This window comes from Oncorhynchus masou, chromosome 17 (assembly GCF_036934945.1).
Source record: "Oncorhynchus masou masou isolate Uvic2021 chromosome 17, UVic_Omas_1.1, whole genome shotgun sequence".
NCBI classification, from domain to species: domain Eukaryota; kingdom Metazoa; phylum Chordata; class Actinopteri; order Salmoniformes; family Salmonidae; genus Oncorhynchus; species Oncorhynchus masou.
In genome coordinates, this window is record NC_088228.1 from 3417266 (window position 1) to 3429856 (window position 12591).

The following is a 12591-nucleotide window of genomic DNA, read 5'->3' on the forward strand; positions in this document are numbered from 1 at the left end:
TTCACTGTATATGAGAACTATGTCAAGATGTTACTATTCCCTCTGCTAAAATGTACTGGAATGCAGCCCTAAGACAAGTAAACTGGAACAAAGTCTCGTTGTCCTGCAAATATTGCTTATCTAATAAAGTGAAAGAAGTATCATACAAACTCATTCATAGAATCGACCCTGTAAAGACCTTTATTATACACAGATTTAAAATAGCTATTGATAACAAATGTATATTTTGTGGTTGTGACCCAGAGACTCAACCATTTATTTTGGGACTGTTCTTATGTCAGACCATTTTGGAGTTTGGATTTTGATCCAAATGATATGGACCCTGATTTAACTTTCATTGTTCATTTGTTTATCTTTCATGGAAGATTGTTTATCCATAAAAAGAAGTGGGCGCAGAACAAACCCCCTCTTCACATTATTTACGATATCATTTTTATATTATTTAGAAATTATCAGTCAATTTAAAAACAGAAAAACAATACTCACCATAAAACCTTTTGACAAATTGAAAATGTATCTCGATATGTAATACCTATCTGTTAGGTTTATGTACTCAGTTTGTATATTTATGTTTTTGTTTTGTTCATAATTATAAAACAAATAAATTATAAAAATGACAAATTATATAAAAATATAAAAAATCAGTGATGTATTAGACCTACAGTGATGATTTCAAATGATTATTTAAAAAACTGCATGGGGAGCTTTAAATTATCCTAATAAAAAAGCACGTGCATTACTATGCCACAGAGACATATATTTTGATAAGTACAGTTTAGTTGAATAACTATTTTGTTGAATGAAAATCGATGTAATGTGAGACCGCAAACACAACGTTATCAGATCTCTGTGATTGTGACCAATCTGTTTCTTTCTCGACAAGGAAATACTATCTTTTGGCTCTAAATGTATATTTTCTATTGACTAGCACATATATCTTTTCTACTATTAAAACCCTGTCTCAAATCTGTATACTCGAGTTTCCTCAAAAAGCAATAGATATTATAACAATTTTGATGTTGAAATGTTTACGCTGAATAGAGCTCGCCAGTTTGTAGTCCTAAAATCCAGAAATGATTGACCTCTGGTTCATTCAGCCATCCCTATGACAAAAAAATAATGGGGGGAAATAATAGGGTTTTGGAATAAACGCCGAGAATAAATTCGGAGTTTAACACAGGTTTAAGAGAACTTGTACATTTTGTTCTATGAGATAATAGCAGTCAGTTAACATGACCTGATATGATCTTTAAAAAATATATATTACATAAATTCTTAAAAATTCACAAAAAAAAGTGGAGTTAGTTGATGAATATAATCTCATAGAACAAAAAGTATAATATCTAACCCTGTGTTTTCTACATACGTGTTTATCCAAATGACCCATTCATTTTGTCCGACGAAGCATGGCGTGGTTAGTGCCTACAAAAAGACGCCATTACTATTTCTCTCTACGTCCAGCCTGTAAGGACCGCTGGTGCATTGCGCAATGACATCCGGGGAATCTGTAGTTCGACGTTGTGGACATATTTTATTTATCTTATCTCTTCCATTCAAACACCAACGGAATTTATTTATCATCGTCCTCGGTTAGATTTTTTTCCACAAATAACATCTGCTCGACAGATTGTCGAAGACCACAGACAGCACCATGGCCTCCAAAATAAACGAAGCCCATGAACACATCGCTAAAGCGGAGAAAAAGTATGTTGATGTAGCTAACGGTAGCTAACGGTACTGTAGCTAGCTAGCATCGCTGACCCTGTTAGACGCTTCATCATTACTCGCTAACGTTAGTAACATTGTCGCTCAAAAAATATCTGACCTTAGTTGCTGACAAGATGTGACATAATCAGAGTTTACTTACGACATTGTCATTGAATTACAGTTAATGAATTAGTTGTATTTGTAGGAAGTAGCTAGCTAGCTATCTTCTAATCCGGCCAGTCAGCGGATGTAATTCATTCATCACCTAGTTAACGTCAGCCAGCGAGCTGCGGTAACGCGGTTTAGCTGTCCGCTCAGTGGCTGTGCATGCCTTTACATTGTAATATGCCTTTACATTGTAATATGCCTTTCTATTGTATTATGCATATCCATTGTAATATGCATATCCTTTGCAATCCACAACAAGGCCACTTGTGTTATAGTGATATGCTGTTCGCAAACGATTCGTTCTTTTTTTGTTGTTGTTGAACGACTCTGTTTACTGACTCGAGAGTCATGATTTCGTTTTGTCCAAGTGATTCGTTTGTTTGACCTGACTGTAATTATTTCGACTACACAGTATAAGACGCGCTCAGCCTGTTCCGGAGATGCGCTCCGAACTGTATTCATGCGCGCAGAAAAATAAATAGATAATGTTGCAGGCAGCATAAAATAATTAAAAAAGACACTGATAATGTATATCATCATGGTGCAATAATTAATGTTCATGTTAGTGATATACACCTCATTGTAGAACCAAAACACACACAGCCATCATCTGATCAACACTCGAGGTGCAGTTTCTGCCAAGAGTCGTTCACAGTCTAGTCCGGTTGTGGCCGCAACTATATCACATTAAAGGCATCAATAAATCATCTTATTTGTATGTCTAGTAATCACAAATGCATATGGTTTGAAGCACACTTTTATAAGTGACAAACAACAACTCCAAATATAGCTGCCTGCGACAGCAACGGACAGGATGACAGAAGATTAGTTGGAGAACAAAGCAAGCACTCGTGTAGGAACTATTTTTTTGCTTGATGTGCAATCAAAATCTGGTAGGAACCTGATGTATAGTTAATGAGGAGATGATTGCAAATTATTTTTAGCATTAGCGTTAAATATTTATATCAAATATATATATATATATATACAAATGGTGGTCAATCTTAGGGGACGTCCATGACAGCGATGACAAGTTTCAAGTTGATAAACCACTGTAGATTAGAGTAGAGTAGAGTGGAGTAGATTCACAGTGATTTGATTGGTCAATAACTCCAAGACATCTTTTGACCAATCCCTTAGCTTCAAACTGTGTTAAGACATGTACCATGGGCCTACATTCTAAATATGGTGTCATTTGGTACTGTGGTTCACGAGGAGACCATTTTTGAAGTATTTTGTTTGTGTAAGTGCTAATATGCAGTCTACTGGTGGCCATCTTGGAATGCATCAATGTTATTTTCTCAAAGTCTTTGGGGCACTATTGTGATAAGTCCGAAGACCGCGTTTGGAGTGAACCTGACTTTTAGTGCATAAGAATAATATTATTTTTTTCATGATTATTTTTAAGCGTAACTGTTACATACATGATTAACTTATTACACACTGCATTTTATGTTATTTGGACATATTTCATGAGAATACGTTTTTCAAAGGTTTTTCCAACATTTCCAAGATGGAGGAAAAATAAATTCTGATGGACCTTATGGGTCCTTGAGGCAAATTTGTTCACTACGAGGAAAGACTTCAACATACAAAGTTTCATGTCTAGGTCAAACAGGGCAACAGATATGAAGGTTTAAGTGAGGACTGCTTATAACAGCGCCACCTATAGGCCAATCAGTGCCATTCTTTTAGACCAAGTTACTCATCGCTTTTAGTTTGGTAACTTTTCTTTTTCTAAATTAAAAACAATCTATGCTTTGAGTTATTGAACTGAAAAACAAAAACTTTATGGTGCACGAGACTTGTAGAGTCATGATTCTTTAGAGTTTTTAGTTCATCGTTTGCCAATAGGGGTGTGCTGGGTGGTATTGAATCAAATAAACAAAATTAGTTGAAAGAATAGTTATTTTTGACTGAATGAGTTGAAAAGATCCGATTCAGTAAACAGAGCCTATCTTCCCATCACTACTGTCTTAATGACTAACCTGATGTAGGTGAGCTCTTCTGTCCAGGTCTATTGTTATGGCTGTGTGTGTTGTTAACCCCTGAAAATAGACATTTTTCTTGCATGTCATTTTGCAGTTTAAAGACAAGCATGACAAAGTGGAAGCCAGATTTTGACAGTGCTGCATCAGAATATGCCAAAGCTGGTCAGTATGCCTACAGTCTGTAAACGTAGAGGAAGGATAACACTCCATACTGTGTATTTACAGTCTGATAAATAATCTGTGTTTGTATTCCCAGCGGTGTGCTTCAAGAATGCCAAACAGTTTGAGCAAGCTAAGGATGCCTACCTGAAGGAGGCAGAGTACCACACAGAAAATAAAGCGTTGTTCCATGCAGCAAAGTAAGGTTTTCCATATGAATAGTTGAGATTAAAGGGCCAATGCAGATGTTTTTATTTTGATTATTAAATCATTTCTGGGTAACAATTAACTACCTTACTGTGATTGTTGTTATTTTAAAATGGTTAATAAAAAAATAAAAAAAGCTTTTTAGCAAAGAACAATTTCTCAAGCAAGAATTTTGCTAAGACTGTCGGGGAGGGGGAAACTGAAAACTAGCTCTTATTGGCAGAGTGGTTTGGAACTCTTTGTTATTGGTCTATTAATTCATTTACCTGGTGATGTCACCAGGCAGGCCAAAAACTCCATCCCACTAAAACAGGTAGAAATTTCAGGCTGTCTTTTCCAACAGAAAAATCACTTATTTTTTGTTGGACTCCACTAGGCCTTTCTTTAAAGATTATTAATACCATTCAATACTTTTATATTTGAGACCCCCCCCTCTAAGATATGCATTTATTTTTCAGAGCAATCGAACAAGCTGGTATGATGATGAAGGTGAGTTTTCCCCAATGTCCATGTAATATCTGTGTAATACCTCAAATACAAACGCGTACTAATATGGGAGAGAACAAGCTTTTATTTGTATTTGATTTACTATACGCTGTGTACCATGTGATCGAGAGCATCATCGTTGATATTCTACCGCAACATAGTATGTGTTAATAGAGGTCATTGAGGTAGCCATGTTTTCTGCTCTGTGACAGGACTTGAAGAAGATGCCCGAGGCGATCCAGTACATAGAAAAAGCCAGTATGATCTACGTAGAGAATGGTACTCCAGACACCGCTGCTATGGCTCTGGACAGAGCCGGGAAGTAAGTACTGCTCTAGACTTTACATGTCTGTCTACTTTATTGATTCGGTGGTTTTTGATATGCTCCTGACCATTGTTGTTTTGGGGGAGGGGAAAGTACATCACCCTGTTTTTTTGTATTTTTTATTTGTGTCATACTTTTTCATTCTTTTCCTATCTAGACTTATCGAGCCTGTGAGTTTAGAGAAAGCTGTGGACCTGTATCAGCAGGCTGCCGGTGTGTTTGAGGTAAGTTGGACGCTTTAATATCATATTCTAAGTAAGAGAAGTTGCCTTTTAATAAGTTGAGTTGATTTAACGGATTGTTTTGTGCGTGTGTGTGTGTGTGTAGAATGAGGACCGCCTACGTCAGTCAGCTGAGCTCCTGGGGAAAGCTTCCAGACTGCTGGTCAGATTACGCAGGTAAAGACAACAGCTAACAGTGTAAAAAAGGCTTCATAAGCACTACATAGATGCTTCACAAATCATTTATAAGCAGCAAAGTATTGTGGCTGGTCCGGACCCACCGTTCTAACTCCGTTCTGTCTTTGTGAACTGGATGACAGACTGGATGAAGCAGCAACCGCCCTTCAGAAAGAGAAGAACATGTATAAAGATATAGAGAATTATCCCACTTGCTTTAAGGTACGTTCTTATGTCATTTGCATATGCGTTATGTGATCTATTGGAATTATATCCTATTTGTGGATTTTCCAGCATTTCCCTTTCAAGCTATGTTCGGTGGAATGGTATTGGTAGAGGTGTAAAATACAGATCATTAAATGTTGATCTGGGTCTTTTCTCTTAGAAAACAACAGCACAGGTGTTGGTTCATCTTCACAGAAATGACTTTGTGGCTGCAGACAAGTGTGTCAGAGAGAGCTACAGGTATGACCTTCCCTATGACTGAATACATTTCTCCAATGTCTATCTGACTGCGTGGCTAATGTCTATCTGACTGAGTGGCTAATGTCTATCTGACTTGAGTGGCTAATGTCTAGCTGACTGAGTGGCTAATGTCTATCTGACTGCGTGGCTAATGTCTATCTGACTGCGTGGCTAATGTCTAGCTGACTGCGTGGCTAATGTCTATCTGACTGCGTGGCTAATGTCTATCTGACTGCGTGGCTAATGTCTAACGACGACTATTCAGCGATAACCGTAATTTGGGCTACAGACAATGAATTGTGACAGTAGTCTGATGATATAATTTTCTGTTTTCCTGCAGCCTCCCAGGGTACAGTGGGAGTGAAGACTGCGTGGCCATGGAGACGTTGCTGCAGGGATATGACGAGCAGGACGAGGACCAGGTGCACCGCGTGTGTAACTCTGCACTGCTGAAGTACATGGACAATGACGTGAGTTACACTTCATACAACTGTACCCTCACGGGGTCTGTACCCTCACGGGGTCTGTACCCTCACGGGGTCTGTACCCTCACGGGGTCTGTACCCTCACGGGGTCTGTACCCTCACGGGTCTGTACCCTCACGGGGTCTGTACCCTCACGGGGGTCTGTACCCTCACGGGGGTCTGTACCCTCACGGGGGTCTGTACCCTCACGGGGTCTGTACCCTCACGGGGTCTGTACCCTCACGGGGTCTGTACCCTCACGGGGGTCTGTACCCTCACGGGGTCTGTTATGTACCCATCACGGGGTCTGTTATGTACCCATCACAGGGTCTGTTATGTACCCCCACGGGGTCTGTTATGTACCCATCACAGGGTCTGTTATGTACCCATCACAGGGTCTGTTATGTACCCATCACAGGGTCTGTTATGTACCCATCACAGGGTCTGTTATGTACCCCCACAGGGGTCTGTTATGTACCCATCACATGGTCTGTTATGTACCATCACAGGGTCTGTTATGTACCCCCACGGGGTCTGTTATGTACCCATCACAGGGTCTGTTATGTACCCATCACAGGGTCTGTTATGTACCCATCACAGGGTCTGGTCTGTTATGTACCCATCCCAGGGTCTGGTCTGTTATGTACCCATCACAGGGTCTGTTATGTACCCATCACAGGGTCTGGTCTGTTATGTACCCATCACAGGGTCTGTTATGTACCCATCACAGGGTCTGTTATGTACCCATCACAGGGTCTGGTCTGTTATGTACCCATCACAGGGTCTGGTCTGTTATGTACCCATCACAGGGTCTGGTCTGTTATGTACCCATCACAGGGTCTGGTCTGTTATGTACCCATCACAGGGTCTGGTCTGTTATGTACCCATCCCAGGGTCTGGTCTGTTATGTACCCATCACAGGGTCTGTTATGTACCCATCACAGGGTCTGTTATGTACCCATCACAGGGTCTGTTATGCACCCATCACAGGGTCTGTTATGTACCCATCACAGGGTCTGTTATGTACCCATCACAGGGTCTGTTATGTACCCATCACAGGGTCTGTTATGTACCCATCACAGGGTCTGGTCAGTTATGTACCCATCACAGGGTCGGGTCTGTTATGTACCCATCACAGGGTCTGTTATGTACCCATCACAGGGTCTGTTATGTACCCATCACAGGGTCTGTTATGTACCCATCACAGGGTCTGTTATGTACCCATCACAGGGTCTGGTCTGTTATGTACCCATCACAGGGTCTGGTCTGTTATGTACCCATCACAGGGTCTGGTCTGTTATGTACCCATCCCAGGGTCTGGTCTGTTATGTACCCATCACAGGGTCTGTTATGTACCCATCACAGGGTCTGGTCTGTTATGTACCCATCACAGGGTCTGGTCTGTTATGTACCCATCCCAGGGTCTGGTCTGTTATGTACCCATCACAGGGTCTGTTATGTACCCATCACAGGGTCTGGTCTGTTATGTACCCATCACAGGGTCTGGTCTGTTATGTACCCATCACAGGGTCTGTTATGTACCCATCACAGGGCCTGGTCTGTTATGTACCCATCACAGGGTCTGTTATGTACCCATCACATGGTCTGGTCTGTTATGTACCCATCCCAGGGTCTGGTCTGTTATGTACCCATCCCAGGGTCTGGTCTGTTATGTACCCATCACAGGGTCTGTTATGTACACATCACAGGGTCGGGTCTGTTATGTACCCATCACAGGGTCTGTTATGTACCCATCACAGGGTCTGTTATGTACCCATCACAGGGTCTGTTATGTACCCATCCCAGGGTCTGGTCTGTTATGTACCATCACAGGGTCTGGTCTGTTATGTACCCATCACAGGGTCTGGTCTGTTATGTACCCATCACGGGGTCTGTTATGTACCCATCACCGGGTCTGTTATGTACCCATCACAGGGTCTGGTCTGTTATGTACCCATCACAGGGTCTGGTCTGTTATGTACCCATCACAGGGTCTGGTCTGTTATGTACCCATCACAGGGTCTGGTCTGTTATGTACCCATCACAGGGTCTGGTCTGTTATGTACCCATCACAGGGTCTGTTACCCATCACAGGGTCTGGTCTGTTATGTACCCATCACAGGGTCTGGTCTGTTATGTACCCATCACAGGGTCTGGAAGATGTTCCAAATATTTGGTATACTCAGTGTATAGTGCATTTTGCATGCACTTTTATCCAAAAGTACTTGCTCTACCAGCTGAGCCATACTCTGGTCCTGGAGTGCTGCTGGGTGTGCAGGCTTTGGTTTCAGCCCTGCAGTATCAGTGGGTTACTTACCAGTAGTCCTCCAGGACCAGAGATGGAGACCCCTGCCATCCACCTATCCCAAACCATCACTCTGTCTAGCGATGGGTCCCTGACCGAACCCTCACTCTGTCTAGCGATGGGTCCCTGACCGAACCCTCACTCTGTCTAGCGATGGGTCCCTGTCCGAACCCTCACGCTGTCTAGTGATGTTGACACTTAACCTGGAGAGGGTAACCCTCTATACAGGAGTTTTATCTTTTACACTGCCAATCTGCCAATCTGCTACCACCGTCGATCAGTATTTGAAACCATGCTTTTTAAAGACCCAATTCCACAAGTTTCATACACTTGAAGAAGCAATACTTGAGGTAGGAACAACCCGGTTGATGTAATCTATCCCCCGTTTACTCCCAGTATGCCAAGCTGGCCATCTCCCTGAAGGTTCCTGGAGGAGGAGCGAAGAAGAAGACTGCAAAGCCGCCACAGGGGGGCGCCGGAGCGCCTGCTGCTTCCGCCGAGGACGACGACGACTACGAGGGAGGGCTGTGTTAGCCGCAGAAAACACTGACCGCTATATACACACAACGCTAAACACACCAGGAAGTCCTGCTAATTGAGGTGAAACTCTCAGAATATGTTGCTCCCCCCTGAACTAGACCCCAATATGTTGCTCCCCCTGAACTAGACCCCAATATGTTGCCACCCCCTGAACTAGACCCCAATATGTTGCTCCTCCCCAAACTAGACCCCAAACTAGACCCCCCCCCTGAATATGTTGCTCCCCCTGAACTAAACTAGAACCCCAATATGTTGCTCCCCCTGAACTAGACCCCAATATGTTGCTCCCCCCTGAACTAGACCCCAATATGTTGCTCCCCCTGAACTAGGCCCCAACTATATGTTGCTCCCCCCTGAACTAGACCCCAATATGTTGCTCTCCCCTATACTATACCCCAATATGTTGCCCCCTCTGAACTAGACCCCAATATGTTGCTCCCCCCTGAACTAGACCAATATGTTGCTCCCCCCTGAACTAGACCAATATGTTGCTCCCCCCTGAACTAGACCCCAATATGTTGCTCCCCCCTGAACTAGACCCCAATATATGTTGCTCCCCCTGAACTAGACCCCAATATGTTAACTCCCCCCCCCCCCCAAACTAGGTATCTAATTCCCTCCACTCCCCTCAGTGTGAAACATGTCGATATCAGTGAAGTATACTCTTCCTATGTGTGGATCCAACGTCTTTAATGTATTTACATCAAACATCCTCTCCTTTTCCTCCCCCCAAAAACTAGATTAAATTCCAAGTGACGTGTCATAAGAAGGATAGTTTTGACTGGGTCTATATCAATACAAAAGATAGTATTTTACTTTTGTCTAGAGTTTAATTCAGTGTAACAACGACATATCGCCTGTGTGTTTTAAGATGTCTATTGAACATAAATTCCATTGTTGTAAATGTTCATATTTTGTTGATCATGAATTCTCTTTAACTGTCAATCAGGGTTGTCAAACTAATTTTGGTCAAACGAGCCGCATTCGTTCTTCACCGAGGTTCCGGAGGGCTGCACTTTAGAATTGGTTATATTTGCAAAATCATCCATCTCTTTTGGATGATAAATCATCCACCTCTTTTGGATGATAAATCATCCATCTCTTTTGGATGATAAATCATCCATCTCTTTTGGATGATAAATCATCCATCTCTTTTGGAAATTCGATGCTCCCTGACTGTCTTTGTTTTTGTTTCGATTGCTGTCAGCACATCGGACAGAGTAAAGAGACTATAGATATAGGCTCGTTATCACTTCTACAGTTTAAATTTAGTTTGAGATTGTTTTCTTCACCCCCAAAAAGTACCTTGAAAAGAAAAAGGATTTGAATGGGCTCGAGGACCGGATGCGTATGACAACCCTGCTGTATATGGTGCAGTTTTTGTAGGTATGTGTACAGATAAAACAAATATTTATTAATATATTGTTTATATTGTCGTGACTGATCAGTCTTATTGTCATATAGAGTGGGGAAATAAAAATTATATACTACCGTTCAAAGGTCTGGGGCCACTTAGAAATGTCCTTGTTTTTGAAAGAAAAGCTTTTTTTTTGTTTGGTCCATTTTAAAATAACATCAAATTGATCAGAAATACAGTGTAGACATTGTTAATGTTGTAAATGACTATTGTAGCTGGAAATGGCAGATTTTTTAAATGGAATATCTACATAGGCGTACAGAGGCCCATTAACAGCAATCATCACTCCTGTGTTCCAATGGCACGTTGTGTTAGCTAATCCAAGTTGATCATTTTAAAAGGCTAAATTATCCTTATAAAACGCTTTTGCAATTATATTAGCACAGCTGAAAACGGTTGTGATGATTTAAAGAAGCTCTAAACTGTACTTCTTTAGACTAGTTGAGTATCCGGAGCATCAGCATTTGTGGGTTCGATTACAGGCTCAAAATGGCCACAAACAAAGACCTTTCTTCTGAAACTCATCAGTCTATTCTTGTTCTGAGAAATGAAGGCTATTCCATGCGAGAAATTGCCAACAAACTGAAGATCTTGTACAACACTGTGTACTACTCCCTTCATAGAACAGAGCAAACTGGCTCTAACCAGAATAGAAAGAGGAGTGGGAGGCCCCGGTGCACAACTGAGCAAGATGACAAGTACATTAGAGTGTCTAGTTTGAGAAACAGACACCTCACAAGTCCTCAACTGGCAGCTTCATTAAATAGTACCCTCAAAACACCAGTCTCAACGTCAACAGTGAAGAGGTGACTCCGGGATGCTGGCCTTCTAGGCAGAGTTGCAAAGAAAAAGCCATATCTCAGACTGGCTAATGAAAAGAAAAGATTAAGATGGGCAACTGAACACAACCACTGGACAGAGGAACTCAAAAGTGACCCCAAACTTTTGAACGGTAGCGCGTGTGTGTGTATATATATTACTATATTAGATGTTCAGTATGGTTTAATGTATGTTTATGTGTGTCTGTACAGATGTTTAAGGCTTTGAAATGTCAAAGATAACAGTTGCTGGGGCAATATGCAATACAGATATAGTGTAGTGGGATTGTAAATGATATGTGTGTGTGAAGGAAGAGAAACAGAAGTGTATTTACGGTTGAATACCGTTGCGACGGGTTGAATACCGCTGCGATGGTTGAATACCGTTGCGACGGGTTGAATACCGCTGCGATGGTTGAATACCGTTGCCACGGTTGAATACCGTTTGTGTTTGGAATGGATATACAACAAGAGTCCTGAGTAAGATGAGGCATAGCAAAGATTACATGACAGCAAGTTTTAAGTTCATCGACCTTGGGGATGGTGTGTAGCATATGGTGAAGATATGTCTTCGTACCTTTACCATACAAACAGAGCGGATGTGACGGGATACTGTAAAAACAATTATAATAATGTATCTTTGTTCTATATTGTTGTTCAATTCCCGGAGACCGTAAAAGTGAGACCATGAAAATGTGATTTTTGATTCCATTGTGTAATCCCATTATAATGTTCTAATTGGAACATGTGGTTGTTATCTAGCTAGAGGTTCTAGCTTCTCCTCTTGTGTAAATGCACATGCAAGCAACTGGACTTATTCAAGCAAGCAAAATAGACATCTAGGTAGAGCTCTATGTTTAAAAGAAGCTTATACATAGACCAGGGCTCTCCAACGCTGTTCCTGGAGAACATCCTTCCTGTAAGGTTTAATAGACCAGGTTTCTCCAACTCTGTTCCTGGAGAACATCCTTCCTGTAGGGTTTAATAGACCAGGGTTCTCCAACTCTGTTCCTGGAGAACATCCTTCCTGTAGGGTTTAATAGACCAGGGTTCTCCAACTCTGTTCCTGGAGAACATCCTTCCTGTAGGGTTTAATAGACCAGGGTTCTCCAACTCTGTTCCTGGAGAACATCCTTCCTGT

The 12591-nt window shown here is 41.7% G+C and overlaps 1 protein-coding gene across 1 annotated transcript; it reads left to right on the forward strand.

Moving 5' to 3' along the window:
* Positions 1-1495: 1495 nt before the first annotated feature.
* Positions 1496-9403, forward strand: napgb (N-ethylmaleimide-sensitive factor attachment protein, gamma b). The gene is made up of 11 exons (XM_064991860.1): positions 1496-1704; positions 3961-4028; positions 4123-4225; positions 4691-4721; positions 4931-5040; positions 5201-5267; positions 5371-5441; positions 5585-5663; positions 5827-5906; positions 6247-6376; positions 9072-9403. The coding sequence occupies exons 1-11, from the start codon at positions 1652-1654 to the stop codon at positions 9207-9209; spliced, it is 930 nt and encodes a 309-aa protein (XP_064847932.1). The 5' UTR covers positions 1496-1651; the 3' UTR covers positions 9210-9403.
* The last annotated feature ends 3188 nt before the right edge of the window (positions 9404-12591 follow it).